Source organism: Lissotriton vulgaris, chromosome 7 (assembly GCF_964263255.1).
Source record: "Lissotriton vulgaris chromosome 7, aLisVul1.2, whole genome shotgun sequence".
Classification (NCBI taxonomy): domain Eukaryota; kingdom Metazoa; phylum Chordata; class Amphibia; order Caudata; family Salamandridae; genus Lissotriton; species Lissotriton vulgaris.
The window spans coordinates 33,333,035-33,350,369 of NC_141695.1; the positions used below are offsets into that span (position 1 = coordinate 33,333,035).

The window sequence follows — 17,335 nt, forward strand, 5'->3', positions numbered from 1 at the left end:
ATCGTGCATGTGTTTTTCGATATTTACCACCAACTTGTTGTTGGTGGCAAATACCGAATCCTTAACCCAACAATTCACTCACTTGAGTGCTCTCTACATTAAGGATTCGGTAATTTATCGATTCAGTATCTTAAGGAGTCGGTAATTTGCTGATTCCTAAAATTAACGATTCGGTAAATTACCGAATCCTTATTTTTAGCCACCTACATTGCAAAAAGCGAAATACCGGTCGGTAACAGCAAATTTACCGATTTTCGGCCGTTACTGACCGGTATTTGGCTACCTACATGTGGCCCTTAATGACATATTTTAGAGTAAATTGTCTTTGTAACTGAAATTCGTCCTTCTATACATTTTTTATGTAAGTATGGAAAAACATAATTACCATGAACAACATCTGATTGAGTTTGGGGTTTTCACATTGCTCCTGCCCTTCAGTGGCATAATCTTGCCATGAAGGGTCGAATAGTTATGTCACATGGCTTAATGGCATAACAAGCATAATGCAAAATTCCAAAAATGCGCAAATTAAGTATGCATTATTTACTTTTCATCCAGATCTAGTTAACACAAAGGTTTTGAGCCTATTCTATGCAGGGAATCCAGACACAGTCTCACGAGAGTTCATTCTTAATAGGTTGGCCCACTGGAAGGCCTGTGGCATCATCAAAGAGACACAACAGCCTACATTCACTAAAGTAAACAATTTCATCCATTCTCAAAAGTCTCTGTGTTAGGTTATGTTATGCAGTCACAATCAAAAATATAATTTTTAAAAGTGCATTTCAGCCTTGTAATTAGACATCGTATTGCGAAAGAACTTATGTGAAATGTATTTTTGAAAATTATATATTTTGATGACTGCAATGATAAAAAGACACAATGGAGCATGATTATAACATTTCACTGCAGCTGAGACAAGCATTTACATTTTAAAGTGCATTCTGGTAAATTAAGGCAGCCCGAACTCAAAGGCACGTGGTTGGCAACATAAATCAGCTCACTTGTGATCTAGGCTTATGTGTAAAGTCGAAACACGTAAGAGAAAGTGTTCGTGCTGGCAGTTTAATTACGGAATAAAGCGGGTAGAATTACCATTATTTGGACTTGTGCGCCAATATATACATATATATATGTAAACTACTGGCGTTCGCCAGTAGGTAGTTATAGTAATGACCTTGTTTCTATTCAAAAAGCATTTTTTCGTTTGCCAATATCTTCAGCACTGTTTGACGAATCTCTGCGGAATTCTGAAAACTAATGGGGCAGTCAGGTCAGCTCCTTTGTTAAAAGTTTTGGGGTGATTCGTCAAGCGGTGGTCGAGAAAAAGGGGAGGTCCCAAAATGTGTTTTCTACATGTTATTTTCCATAGGAAAACATCGTGTTTTCTACATGCTAATTTCCTTAGGGAAATTTAGACATGGCTACAGCCCGAACTTTTGAACGGAATTACACCAAATTTGGCAAAAAGGTAGCTCTTGGTCAAGAAAGCACTCTTTTTGTTAAATGGTGTAAATCCATTCTGTAGTTCCTTAGAAATTCAAAAATTTTTCAGATATACAACTATCCCCGCGGAGTATCCGGGAACCATTCTGATCTTGAGCCTGCAATCTGATTGGCTTCCAACAGTTCCAACCAGGAAGTGTACGCAACCATCTTGTGACTTGGTTGATCCGACTCACAAGAAAGAAGGTACAAAAATGGATTGAAAAACAAAAAAAGGGGGCAGGGTAGAAACACCCTGACCCCCTGGGCCTGCTCATGGGGTCATACAGGGCAAAAATAAGTATTTTCTTTGGTAATTTTTGGCAGGATATGCACTGGTTGCTCGGTGAAAAAAAACCCAAAAACAAAGCAACGTCTCCCAAGCTTCGTTTCTTTTAAGTCCACGGGTGGGTCAGGTCCCGGAGGCAATGCCAAATTATGATGCAGGGGCCTTCAAGACCCTGCTGCCCGGGAACCACTACATCCCTGGGGTTTTATTTAAAAAAAAATGTGTGGGGGGGTCCTACCCCTCCCAGGCAGCCCCGGGGGCTGCCACCTCCCGGGGCTATAGTTATTAAATGTGGGGCATCATGCGCCACCTGCAGCCACCGGGCTGCCATTTCCCAGGGCTATGTTTAAAAAATACAGCGTGGGGGGACTCAAGCTCCCCCACACACCCTTGGGACCACCACCTCCCCATGGCATACATTAATTATATGCGGGGGTCGGTTGCAGACCTGGCCCTAGTGACCACCACCTCCCAGGGCATCACAGATGATGTGAGGGGGGCCGCTTGGCCCTCCCCCAAGGAGCCCTCCATGGCCCTGGGGACCGCCACCCCACAGGGCTGGCTCCAGCTCTGGCTTCATGCAAAGCGAAGCAGAATTGCTATTGAGCAAAGGGAGCTGCATGTTAGCCGCTCCCTTTGTCCAGAAGCAATACGGCTCCTGCAGGTGGCGGGGAGCCGGCAGGGACCACAGAGCCTTGGGGCTCCCCCCGGGGTTCCCAACGACCTGGGCATGCCCGGGGGATGGGGTCCCCCTCCTTTAAAAATAAAACAAATGGTCAAGCCCTGGGGGATGGGGTTCCCGAGGCCGAAAATGGCCGGGAGGAGGGGGGAGGAGGGGTGCGCTCAGCCCTCCCTCCTCCCCAAAAAATGATATTAACAAAAATATCCAGGCTACGGGGGATGGGGTTTCGTATAGAGCCCCTAAAAAATGAGAGAATCTGTGAATTTTGCCAGCTACATATTCAAGATCTGAATCTTGCAATAGTCACATGTCCGGTAATGCACATGTTTAATGTTCACACCTAATGAAATGGCTTTTAATAGGATCTTTCAGGTTTTTTATTCCGATGTTGATCAATGTACATTGTCACTTTTTAAGGCCTTTGTTTTTGGACACATATTGATCTGTTTTGCCAGTTGTATACGTAAGACCAAAGCATGTAACATTTGCACATTTAGTGTTGGACTTGGCACAATGTCACTTTCGAAGGCCACTGCTTTCTTTAAAATAACATTATCCGTATCAGCGTCTTAGAGGTGCTCAATGAGTCGATCTACTGAAATGGCTTGTTTCAAGATTTCTAAATTGCTTAATGCACATCTTCACTTTCTAAGGCCAGTATTTTTTTTATATTTATTGAACTGTATTGGAGGCTCGAAATTGTCTAATGTTTCCTCCAAACAAAATGGTTTGTGACAAGTCTTATTATTTTAATTATGTAGATACCTGTTGAATATGTATTAAAGAAGTTGGTTGTTTGACCACACAAATTGTCAGTCATGTGTTATTTGGAAGGAGCCATATTTAATAATATTGAAATTTAAAATGTTTTATGTATTGTTGTTTTTATCATTGATACTGTGTTATGTGGACCTCCGTTGGAGTTCCAAACCATATTAAAGTTTAAATTGACTTGTCATACATATGGATCAATTTCAGTGTGGGTTGTTGCTAATCTGTAACCGGCTGAACATTATTCTCAGCAGCCAATGAACCACATTCAGGCTGCTGGTAACCAACACCTCCACTATGGTTTCATCTGCATTCTCATCAACTGATCCTTGGTGTGCTTTACTCAAAAAAGTGTTAGTGCTTTTTTGGAGACCTTTATTTAGCAGCATTTTTGCTCACAATATATTTGATGTATCTTCTTTGATTGACTAAGGGTGTTGTGAGGAGAGTAGTTTTTTGTTCCTGGCAGTACAATGTACTTAACTCCTAGTGGTGCCAAGGATATCAGAAATAAAGACACATTTTTTTCCCTAAAAGATGGAGAACTAAGAGAAAACCTCATCATTTTATAGTTGGCTTCAAAGACATGGTGCCTGTTTCAAACTCAACTCTTAATCTAGCATCCTTACAAAAAGTTAACAACCTTAAAGTGATACATTTGTGCTTGATTGGTAAGCCATTGCTCACTACATAAGCATGAAGTATACATTGTAAAAAAAACAAATAGTTAAGTACTGGCCTCACCTGATTGGCTGGTGCTGACGTTCACCAAGGTAAACTGAGGATACTCGTCCCCAAGTTCTGTCACCTCATTTACAGCCTGGATTTCAAAAGTGTACAGCACACGAGTCAGGAGATTGGACACGAGGACCCGAGTCTCTGACAGGCCCACCTGATGTGGTTCAAACTGTATGCCATCACTGCAGCGAATACAGGCGCTCACCCCAGAAGGACACACTTTGCAAATGACATTGAAAAATACTTCCTTCCGGCCACCTAGGTACTTGGGAAGCTGCCATGTTAGCATTACACCAGAACCATGCAGTTCATAGTAAGCGTTACGTGGTGCAGAAGGAGGACCTGTGAAAGAACAAGAAAGACCAATCAATGCTGTCATCAAAGCAAACAATGCACTCTACCTAAACATTCCCTTTATCTGCAGTGATCCAACCATTGTAGGTCCTTTCTCTTATCACAGTTTTCATGTTTTATGTTCACACAATTCTATCTTGTTCTCTACTTTCCATTGTGTGTGTGGGTTCCATAGGAAAATGCCATTACGAATAAGGAGTTGGTTCAAATCCATATTGTTTGCTGTAAAGACATCACAATAATGGAGAAGGCTAAAAGTGGGTGTTGGACAGAGATAGAATTAAAGGTGAAACGTCAGTTTATTGAGAGGTTAACTACAGAGGGAGGTGAGGAAGGGTGAAGTGTGAAAGTTTTTTTTTTTAAAGTGATTTATGATACAGAAGGGCAGTGGGAAGTATTGGAGTGTTGCTGAAGGTCAGGTATTCAAGTTTTAATGCACAGCATTTAGGAGATTGAAGAAGGTAGGGAGGTCGCAGGAACTGCATGTTTTATGTGTATCCCAGCTGTAACGAATGAACAAGGTGACAGCCAAGTAAGTTCATGTGTTTATTTTGAAGCAGTAACAACCCTGGGGAGATTCACATAGACCAATATAGGACCTAACCTATTCTCTGTTACAAGGTTCAGGAGCATCTTCAATAGGCCTAACTAAACCTGGTTTAGGAGGGATGCAATCTGTACTCATAATGTGCCCCAAATACTCCAACTGAACTTGCACAAATCTACATTTGTCTTGTCTTAACCTCAAACCATTGACATTGATTTTCTCAACACTGCATTTAGCTTGTAGATATGTTCATCTTGATTTGCACTCGCTACTAATACATCATCTTGAAAAATAAGAACACCTTCTATATCACCTAAAATTTGTTCCATAACCCTCGGAAAAACTGATGCAGCAGATGCCAAACCAAATGGCATCCATCAAAAATGAAAAATACTATCTGGAGTGACAAATACAGCAAGGTGTCTTGAGGATTCAGTTAAGAAAATCTGATGGTGAGCATACTTTAAATCAAACTTAAAGAAAACTTTTGCACCACTAAGTTTTACCATCAACTCTTCAATTCTAGGTAATGGGTGGGCATCCTCCCAAATGTTCATATTCAAAGACCTAAGATCAATACGAATGTGCAACTCTTTGTTCTTTGTCTTGACTATGACAATGGGAGAAAGCCAAGGTGAACTATCCACTGGTTCAATTACACCTTAATCTTGCAAAGCTTTGGATAGTTCACTTCTAATACTTAAGAGAACATTCCTTAACTTGTGCTTAACCGTTGTGACATTACTCTTTAAGTTTAATATTCAATTCAACATTTTTTAGTACACCTAGCTTATTTTCACAGCAAACATCATATTTTTTAAGTAGCTGTTGAAGTTGAGCACTAAAATTAATATCAACATTTGCAACCTGCAATAAATTAACACTACTATTGGTATGTTGCTGTAACATTTCATGAGAGAGTTCAGAAAATCACAATATTTTCTACTTTTGCCTGGTAAAAGCACTATATCTAGCATGACTTGATGTACCCAACCTAAGATATTCTACCCTTGAAAGGTGACATATATTTTACCAGGGAAACACACATTCTGAAAACAAATCGTGGGTACAAAATAACCAAAAAGATAAAATGTGGGTCCTAGAAAAGACTCTGTTTTGATATCAGGACCTTCCAATCGCTCATCTTTCCATAGCTGTTCGAATGTATGATAAGTGATAATAGACACTCTGGCTCATGAATCCATCAACAATTGGATAACTTTATTCCATATTCCTATGACAGCAGTGGGATTTTCGCAGGCATCATTGTACGTAGAAGTTATATTTAGTACCAGACAGACTTGTTTGCAATGCATCCTCTTCTGTACAGTCAAATATTTCATTTACTTGAAGGCTTCTTTTCATTCAGACTTTTGCATAATGTCCCATTGAACCACACAAACTGCACATTTTCTTAACTGCAGAACATAACTTGAAATTAGCTGCATGACAGGTAGATCCATGATAAAAACAAGCACAGAATTTGCTATTGGATATTAGACCCTCCATAAAATGAAACTTAGAGGTCATAACTTTGCTATTTTGTGATTTAGTCTTTACTGCCAACATTGTCTCTTCTGTGTGTTTCCTTAACATCTTTACTTTGGCTTTTGAAGCCTCACATAGATGCTGCATCAATCGCTTCAGAAAGCGATAACTTTTTAAAAGATAACAATTTCTCCTGGATAGTCTTATTCTGACACTTAACTACTAATTAGCCCCATATAGGTTGCTCAGTAAACTTCTGAAATTCGCAATTGGCTGCTAAAATTCTTAATGCAGTCACATAAGATTCTACTGATGAATCCTGCTTTTATTCTCTAGAGAAAATTTAAAGCGTCTGACAACAAAACACTTTTGAGTATCAAATCTTTTCTCTAATCTTAGAACAGCCTCCTGAAATTCATCAAATTCTTCTACTTCAGGTGGCGTACAAATAGGTAAGTGTTCAAAAATACATTGACCTTCTCTGCCCAAACAGTGTTCTAAAATAAATGTTTTCCTTTCTGCACAAAATCGTAAGCCATCAATCGCTCCTAAATTTATTTCAATCTGAAAATAAAAAAATAAAAAAATAAAAATGATCTATACCAATCTTTCCAAGCAATAATAGGTTCATCAGGCAACTCCAGAAAGGGAGAGGAAGAATCACCGTTTGCATGACGCCATTATCCTTCTGAATAATAGCAGAACTGTGTGAGCCTTGAGAAATCAAACAAATGTGAAAATAAATAATCCAGACAGATTTTAATAAATGCAGATGTGCTCATCAGGTGTGTGCATCACCATTGAATTAGTGGACAAAAGAATATGTAATATAAATTCACAGTAACCAAAGTTATTCTCCTTACTTCCTTACTTTAGTAACCAAACCGCATTGTTATGTATTTTGGTAGAGAAAAAAAACCTCTTTCCTGTAAGAAGGCGTGTTGTGATGAACCAGTAATGCACGTGTGATGACCAAACTCCAGAGCTTCATTTATCACAAAGGAGGGGAGAGGGTCAACAAATAAACTCCACCACCCCAAACCCCCTAATCAACAATGTAAACACATGGAGGGGTTGGGAGAAAGAAACTCGATACAGACGAAGACAAAGGGCTGTGAAAAATAAAAATGATTTTAAAAAACTGCCCTCACTCACACAAAAATTCTAAATCAGTTTTATTTTTCACAGCCCTTTGTCTTTGTCTGTATCGAGTTTCTTTCTCCCCACCCCTCCATGTGTTTACAAACTCCAGAGCTGCCAATCGTCGCCAAATTGCTGTGACGAATGAACAGGAGATCGCCAAGGAAGTTCATGTATTTATTTATTAGTTGTGGCGAGTCACATATTTTTATGTGACTGGCCACAACAATCCCCCATTACTTCTCCTCTCAACTAAGCTAATTGATGCGGGTCATCCAACAAGTAGATGGTTGTGACTGAGTCGTATACACAACATACAATGGCAGATGGGACAGTTGTCGTTCATTTGGAGCTTACCAGCTCTGGGTTTATAGGCACCTCAAGCTTTCTTTCTTTGCCTCCCATGTCACATTATTGGTCACTACCCAGCCAGCAATCTATGTGGTGAGTTTGGTTTTCATTGGAATACATTATCAATAATACCAGATTTGAAACTTGGTTATTCACTGCGCTGGAGACGCATAGGAGCAGAGGTTGCAAGTGAGCTTCTTGTCTCTATGAGCTTCACACACATTTACAATGTCACTGGAATCAAATTGATGGAAAACAGCTCCGTTATTGACTGCTACCAATCCAAAGGAAAAGATTTATAAATACCAATTTTGCAAAAATACAACTTTAGACGATGTCGACCCACCCTCTATTTACTCCAAATGCTGGTAATCTTGGTATGTTACTCCCTGACCTCATGTTTGAGGGCTGCCTTGAAGAACAGGGGAGCTCAGAGAGCTATAGATGGGTGACTATTGCAGGAGCACTGTGTACATGGATTTAAAGGTATGGCTTTTAAGAATGGTTTAGTTTCCGTCCTCATGATGATGTTAAGAGATTTTAGATGTATTTATTGATTGTATCACTTTTATTCTAATACTATGTAAATGGTTTCAGTTTTTAATATCACATAAGCTGTAAAATGTATTTTATGTACTCTTTTTCACTTTAGAGGTAATCGAATTTAGTGAAATAAAGATTTATTTTTGATTGATTAACTACTATCAATCTATAAATCCCTATATTAAGTGTTGACCCCATACCAGAGTACGATCAATAACAGACTTCTCACAATCTGCTTACTCACTGCTGCCACATCACAGCAGTGAGCTTCACATGCATCATGGCCCCCACAGAGTTCTCAAATTGTGCCTTACCGGTGCAAGGATCCTTCGGGGATTCTGTAGTCGTTCGGTAAAATCCATTTTGGCAAATGCACACTGTGGAGGCAGTATTGTGTGTGTAACTGTGACGTGGGCATGGTTCGCATTTGGAAGTCTCCCCTGCCGACATCTTGTATGTACCAGAAGCACAAGCTGAAAAAAATAATTGGAAATAAATATTTACTTGAACAGAAATGTGTGAGGCATAATATTTATCATAAATGTACTTAAAACCAAGATTGGAAAAAAGCAACAAAGTCTGAGAAGTGTAAAGTAACCAACAGAACAAAATGCTAAGATCAGATTTACTAATAAATTGGAGAAGGGGAGGTATGACAAGTGACAGCAAGTGTCTGATTTATAATTTGGCTGATGGAGGTCTGGCAGTAAGGGCAATTTAGTAATTTAAGGCCCGAGGTAGGTAATTAGTATTTACCGATTCGTAAATACTGAATTTTACCGATTTGGTATTTACAAATCGGTTAATGCTATGTAGGTATTTTTACCGAATTATTTAACAAATCTGTAACATTCGGTAATTACTGAACAGGCATTTACTGATTCAGTAATTGCCATTGGTTCCTATGGGACTTGAGGCCCATAGGAACCAATGGCAATTACCGAATCGGTAAATACTGATTCAGTAAAATTACCGAATTGACAAGGGGGAAAGGGTGTCACTTTGACACCCTGTTGCATCCCTGATTCAGGCTTGTGTGCCATGTGACACACATACATGCCCTTAGGGCACAGGTGGACATGCACAGATGCGCATGTACACAGGAATTCGTTATTTACCATCAAATAGTATTTGATGGTAAATAATGAATTCTGAAGGATCTGTGGCACTGTTTTCAGTGCCACCTACATCACAAGCTACCGATTCGGTAAATTTACAGATTCGGTAATTTACAGAATCGGTAAATTTACCGATTCTGTAAATTTACAGAATCAGCAATTTTAAGGCCCCCTACATCTGATACTCCAAATACCGGTCGGTAACGGTCGAAATCGGCCGTTACCGACCGGTATTTGGCCACCTACATCTGGCCCTTACTTTCTTGCTTTGACAGTACCTCCACCCACCAAATTATAAAATGACCACCAATTTGGTGGTTATTTCTAAAAGCATTGCCCGGAACCGTGGTCAAGGTTTTTTTCAGTTTGAGGCATGGCTTTGCCAAGCAAAATGGAGCTGTAGGGCAAACTATTTTCTTTTTTAGATTAAAAAATAAAATCCCAAAGCGGGATTTCTTTTTAAAAATAAAAAAGACAACATTGCTCTCACCATGAGAGTATTCTCCCATTGGGATGGAAGCATATTATATTTTTCACTGCCCCTTTCCACCAGGGTTTTCCTGGAGGTGACTGGCAGGAAAAACTGACCTCTATTTCTGCCCATATAAATTATTAGGGTGTAATTTGAGATAAACCTCTGACAGACCTTACTCCGTCTGGGAGGCAGAGGAGTTTAATCAAGGGAGACACGGAGTAGTCGACACCATGATTTAACCAAAGGTTCCCCTGTATGTAAATTGGGTGGGAGGCCGGTCCATATTTTTGGGTGTATGGATACTCTATTGATGTTGCGACTGAGTATCTATACTGCCAAGCTATAAATCAGGCCTTAAGTATTCTAGGCCTGCATACAAACTGATATGTTAGAATACACAATGGCATTTGGTCAAGGACAGATGGAGATGGCAGACCAGGTAGGTCAAGTAGTCGATGAAAAAATCGAAAAGACTTAGGGAGAAGAAGCATCTCTGAAAGTAGGAAGTGGGCAGGGACTGCCTTAAAACGCTACTTGGTAGCAAGAGGCAAACAAAATCCAGGACTAGTCTGGCTATACTCTCCATAGAGGCCAAAAACATGAAGATGTACCAGTGAGAAGCTGTGGTGCCGTGACCGAGAGAACTTGGTTCTGTCGGGTAACAACACAAATGATTTTCAAATGCTATTCAATGCATCATTGAATAGCATTTGTTATACATCATTATTGTACATACTGTTTTTTATCACTAGATCACAATTCACTATTGTCACTTTTTTGCACTTGAATAATTGTGTTGACAGTCATCATATTAATTGTATAGAGTATTTTTGAATGAATATATACAAATACAACAAGTCAAGTACAGGTCTTCTTTTCATTTATTGCAAGAAACTGATTTTATTTTGCCTTTGTCAGAGGTTGGGTTCCTTTCGTGTTGTAAAGTGCATTTAATAGCATTTGAAAATCATTTGTGTTGTTACCCGACAGAACCATTTTCATTTAACCATTAATTACCCAGGTTCTGAGGGACACAGGGTCACCCCCATTTAATTAAACACGAGAGAACTTGGGTCCTGATTACGATGACGGTGGGACCGCCACCGATAGCACGTCGGTGGCAATACCACCGCTATCGTAACCATGTTTTCTGCCCACTACATTAGGATGGGGGCAGATGGGTTGCCGTCGGAGACTGACCGCCATGGATCCGATGGACTTAAGGAGCCTGTCAGACCATCGGAGGCAACTTGAATCCCAACCATGGTGCCAAAGCCTGCCAGGCACTGCCATAAGGATTATGATGTCCCTCACTGCTGGCCGGTGGAAAGGGACATTAGGGGCCCATAATGGGCACCCCTTCTACCCTGGCCCTTAGTTTTGGGTTTTGGTGGGCCCATATGGTGCCCCCCTACATATCCCTGCACTATATGGCAGGCCCCGCAATGTGCCTACCACATAGTGCAGGGATATGCTAAAAGTGTATTTTTTGTACTGCGGCTTGTGCTGCAGCCCACAGCACATGCCACAATACAAAAAGATACACTTTTTGATTGCATTGAAGGCAGTTGCATTGTAATACCAGTGGCAGGACCACCGACAGCAAGTCTGATATGATGGCAGTCGGACGTAAGTCTGACCACCATCTTATTGACCCCTTGGTTCCAATCCCAGCTTCTTAGCTTAACCAAACCTTGGGAAATCCATTTTCTTTGGTGTGACTCCTTTTCCATGATCATCACATTTGGGAGCAACTCAAAATAATTCAGTTCAGGACTCACACTTCATGGAAACCTCTTTTGCGTCACTAATCTATATGACTTGGCGAACAAACCGTTGTTCCAAATATAACAACAAGTAAAACCTTGTATTGGGGAACAAGACAACCAGCTTGATTCTTGGGTCACTAAAACAAGAAGAGAGTAAAGTGATGCAACTCCAGTGGCTGCAATGAACAAGGCTCAATAGGAAAACTGGTTTAGAGACTGGCTTCCCAGCTTGAGCGGTCTGTGCAACCCTAGCCATGTACTTGTAAGCACTCTGTCTCCTTTCCAAAGACCATCGCATCTAGGAACATCCTTAAAAATTATTCTGTGCAGGATATTCATTGTACAAAAATGTATTTTGTATATGGTTTAATCAACCAGATTGTTACTCAGTCTTAATAATAATGGGTCACATAAGAGACATAAGATAACGGAATTTCCTCTTGAATCATAAATAAAATCTATTCACTAATTCTAATAAAGGTCAATCAGTGCAGTGATATAAAGTAATGCACGAAAGTGAAACAATACAAAACACGGTTTTTCAATGTAAAAGTTAATTCCTTAGCTGCAAATAAAGTGGCAGTCGGCGGCACCTGCAGCAGGGCGAGAGGTCCAGGATGAGTTTAGAGCTGTTCTCCTCAGCCTCCACTCTGCAGCCCTTCCAGACAGGATGAACATAGGCAAGGCCGCAATGAATAACGGGACACGCCCACTCATGCCGCCCACCCATGCCGCCCACCCATGCCGCCCACTCATGCCGCCTACTCATGCCACCCACCCATGCCACCCACCCATGCCGCCCACTCATACCGGACACCCATGCCGGCCAGCCATGCTGCCCACCCATGCCGCCCACCCATGCCGCCCACTCATGCCGCCCACCCATGCCGCCCACCCATGCCTACATGACCACTACCCTATCAGTCCTGGTAGCCAGCCGGGAGACCCTTGGGCCTATGCATGGTCTCAAGCATTATGTATATCCCCCCAACCACACTCAGTCAGCATGAAGCACAACTTGTCAGGGTGGGCATGGTTTGGTGTGTGCCAAACCATTGGGTATGAATGGACATGGAGCATTACTGGAGCATGGCCAGTACAAACACCTGTAGGATTCCATGCAAGCCATGTCTACCCAACTAGGGGCATATTTACGAGTTCCGGCCCATCTCTGCATATCAGCAGAGATACGCCGGAACAAATGCGTGACGCAAAACTACCCTTGCGTCAAGGCAGATGCGCCGCATTTACAATGGCAGATGCATGACGCATCTCGTGATGTAAGGGCGGCGCATCGCTGGAGTCGTGTCGCAAGCGTGTCGCAACTCCAGCATGCTACTTAACATGCTGCATCAGTCCTTACGCCTGCTTGAAGCAGGCGTAAGGAATTGACGTAGCAGCGTCGTGGAAGTGCCTGCGTGAAATCTTGTAGGTTTCGCGCAGGCACTTTTGCGAGGCGCACATGCGCCGTAACGCCCACCCTGCGTGGGAACGCCCCCATTGTGGCGCTGAGCTTTATAACGTGAGCTTTATAATTCTTGCCTCGGCGCCTACTCTAATCATGGGTCCCACGCTGCAACTCTGGGCAATACCTTGCTTAATCTCCACAACGGCCCGACAACACTGGGATGCCTGGCTTCACCTTGGGGGTGCCCAGGAGGGCATTCTCACAGGGAGAGCCAGGAAGGGTTCCACAGCATTATACAGCGCCGGGAAGCCCCGAGATAGGGCAGCTGTGCGCTTTACAAGTATACTCCATTTATTTATTTACTATGGCAAAGGGGAAAGCATTGGCCAATCATTTGATTCAGGCTTGAACAGTGTCTGTGGGGTCGAGGACAAGTGCATGAGTCAATGCTCAGAGTGGTGCATAAGGGGTCATCTTTTGTTGCATTTTGGTGTCACAGCTACTTCTGTAATATTACATTTTCCAAGAATATCTGTCTTGATGATCCTGAAACCACACTTAAAGAACGTCTCTGGAAATGTTTACAGCGGTGCATACTGCCAAGTGCTTCTCTCCAGGATATCTGTGTGAAATGTGAGACTTCTGCAGCAGTTTATGTCATATTTTTATATGTACCTCTGCAGAAAGTGGAATTTTAAGAAAACTGTAAAGATCAGATGTACTTAAACATTGTCAGCACAGTGCAGCCCGATAATCTGCAAAATATGGACTCCTGCGCAAAACCAACTGTGCAGCGCCAAATTAAGAAAGAGTCCCTTGCTGATGACGTCATCACTCGCACAAGACAGCAGTTCTAGCACAACACTAACAGCTGCAGAGTGACACACACTCGAGGCAGCAACGGTCATCTGTGACACTTGTGCTTGCGGTACACACTCCAGTACAAATCTTTATGCAATGACACCTGCCCATTGGAAGCAGGGTATTTAAAATGGGATGAACAGATCTACCATCCCAGAATGAAAAGCAGCAGACTAGACTGAATGAGCTTTTTGTTCTTGGACTTGGGAATCTCAGCACACAATGGCAGGTCCCAGCTGTGTGTCAGCAAAAGCACTGCATGCAGTGTAGCATAACAAAAAATTCCATTGAGTTTAATATATGGTAATAATTGAAAATGTTTCAGTACAACTAATTGTTTATTCAGAAAAAAAGCCTTCAGCTCCAGGGCAGCACAATAATAGGAGGAAGGGTGGGCCCACTCTCTGCTACAGTTTGCATTCATGGCCGCCTGCCAGGGATGACACACTTCCATTTGTACACAGTGAACATTTGAGATCTGTGAATTCCCCCCTCCTCTCCTTATGGAGCAGCTGACCCAAAGAGACCGCGTCTTCCGCGCGACCTGCCATTACCGCAGAGTGCTCTGAAAATGTCAAGAGCCGCAGGTGGTCTCGGGCTTGAGATGTGTGTGCGCGGTGGGGGGGGGGGGGGGTGTGGGGGGGGTACAGTAAGCAGTGAACGTAGAGTATAGCTCAGGGGAGGAAAGGCTGCCATGTAAAAGTATAAGACAAAGGGGACAGGCAATGGGGATTGGGGAGAGGGATAAGTGTAGAAAGAATATTAAAAATGAGGTGGATGAGTAATGTGTTTAAATGCAGTTCCTTCACTCACATTTAAAATATTTTGGATGTGATCACAAGTGCTGATACATAAATAGAATTGTCATTACACCATGAACTTCAGTTCAGCAACATGCCAGGGCTAGCAATAGTGGCCCCACCCGACAGTGACATTACAACATTTTCCTCTGAGGCAGAGGGATGCTGCCACCTTTCACTGAGAAAAATCAGGGCCATTAGTTCTTGTTTTGAGAATCTTTAAGGCCAAGAGATGAAAATTGATAATTAATTTGAGCACAACGCTTTATCATTTTTTAGCATGCCAATTTTGCTTGCTCTGGTAATAATTTTAAGAATAATTTCAAATTCAAGAATACGATTTGAAAGTCAGTTCATCTTGTATTCGCAGCTTTAAGTTTATAGTTCACAGGTGATTTTTTTTCCTGACTTTCACATATATTTGCAGCTTGTTACATAGGATTTAAGTACTGGGATTGGCATTGGCAATTGTTTCTTATTTGCCCCAGTGGTTTTTGGAGCTTGGAAGGTTGCAACTAAATAACTTGATAGGAAGGGCTATATTTTTTGATATATCCCCCCCAAAAAATGATCGGGTCTGGGTATGGTTTGAGGCCTGAAGGAAATGGGATATGTTTGCCAACTTTGCAGCAGCCACGTCTAATGACAGAGCTTTGATTTTTAATGCTTCTTTGTGCTTGAAAAAGGAGCCCCTTCTATCCAGAAAGATGCCCAGGTATTTGTCACTGTGAGTTGAATCTAACTTTGTTTTGCTGAAATACCACCTTTCTATTGATTGATTGTTGACCTTTTTTGCTTCCCAAAAGAGATGGTTTTAGTTATTGACAGGTTGAGCTCTAGATGGTTTCTTGTAGTATAGGGTAGCAATTCATCCAGTAGTCTCTGGAGTGACACTTTTGTGTGGCTTAAAAGCACCAGATCATCGGCGTAAAACAAGTGGGTGATGCGAGTCCCGTCAAGTTGAGGAGGGTGGCAGTTTACACTGTCGAGAACTGGAAAGAGGTCGGATATAAACAAATTGAAGAGAAGTGGGGCCAATACGCACCCTTGTTTGACGCCGGTTTCAGTTTGGATCTTCCTGGAGACATGGCAGCCTTCGCCTAGCTTAATTCTTATCCACATTTCCGTGTGGAGTTGAATTATTGCCTGAAGAAGAAGCTGTGGAATGCCCCACAATTTTAGTTTCTGCCATAACTGGGCCCTAGGCACACGATAGAAGGCTGCTTTGAAGCCTACAAAGCAGCAGTGCAGCTGGATATGCTGGCAGGTCGCTTTATCCATCAAGACGGTTAGCGTTAGCAAATTGGTTGTGGTACCGGTGTTAGCCACAAAGCCCGTCTGGTTGAAAGGAAGGCGAGCGGTTGATTCGGTCCAAGCCTGTAGCTCCTCCAATCATTCAGCTATATTTATGGAACTTGTTTCACCAAAGTTTCCCCCAGAATTTGGTTGTATGACCGTTCATTACTCTCGTCGCCAGATGATATCACCATTCTTATAACTGAAGCCCACTGTTTTATGAATAACAACATTGGTTCAGCTTCATCAGGATGTGTGTGGGACTCTTTTAAGGCCTTTTTTAAGGTTACATATAGGAAGATACTTTACAGAGAGGAAGTGTCATCTATTGAAGCTGAGATGGCTAAGACACAAGCTGAAATCAATTTGATTTCTGCTACATCCGCTAATATTCTACAAGAACTGCAGAATAAGTTACTCTCTCTAAAGGGACACCTGGGTTCAGTTTTGAATGCACGCATTCGTTAAAGGTGGGATGGTAGTAAAATAGTCCATTTCCAGTATGGGGAAGGGGCAGGGAAAATATTAGCCTGGAAGGCAAAAACCGACCAGGTTCGAAATAACATAGACTCAATTATTTGTGATAATGCGGTTTACTCTGCGGATGATGACATTAGAAGAACCTTTCGGCAATTATTTCAAGCTATTTATCATGAAGATAAGTATATTTAGGCAGATCGTATAGATGATTGGTTAAGGGGGCTTTCTCTCCCTTCACTGACCTCAGAACAGCGTGCCTCTTTAGATAATATCATCACTCAGGAGGAGGTCAGAGCTGCGGTCTTAAGTAGTAAGAAGGGGAAGGCGCCAGGCCCCGATGGTCTTCCGGATGAAATTTACAGGGCTTTGGAACAGGCAATTGTTCCTTTCCTTACTATATTAATTAATCAGATCCTTCAGGAAGGATTGCCACCCCCTGTCTCTTGGGATGGTGCGTTCATAACTTTGATCCTGAAACCGGGGAAACCAGCATCATGCTGTGGGTCTTATAGGCCAATCTCCATTTTAAATGTTGACTATAAAATCTTTGCTACGGTCTTGGCCAAAAGAATGGGGGCGGTACATCAAGATCAGAAAGGATGTGTGAAGGGTCGTCAGCTCCATGAATTGACATACGATCTGATAGGGCTATCGACATGGCAACTACTGATTCTCTTCCCCTGCCCTCTTTCCCCTCTCCTCTTTGACCTATATATTGAGCCCTTTGCCCAACGGCTGAG

The 17,335-nt window shown here is 42.0% G+C and overlaps 1 protein-coding gene across 1 annotated transcript in view; it reads right to left on the reverse strand.

The window, feature by feature from the left end:
• The window catches only part of LOC147700600 (ephrin type-B receptor 5-like), a 276,679-nt gene that overhangs the window by 161,578 nt on the left and 97,766 nt on the right, over window positions 1-17,335 (reverse strand). Inside the window, exons 4-5 of the mRNA XM_086929705.1 lie at window positions 8,703-8,861; window positions 3,972-4,307 (exon numbers count right to left, since the gene is read on the reverse strand). Of these exons, the coding sequence (XP_086785831.1) occupies window positions 3,972-4,307; window positions 8,703-8,861 (495 nt within the window). The remainder of the gene's footprint in view (window positions 1-3,971; window positions 4,308-8,702; window positions 8,862-17,335) is intronic.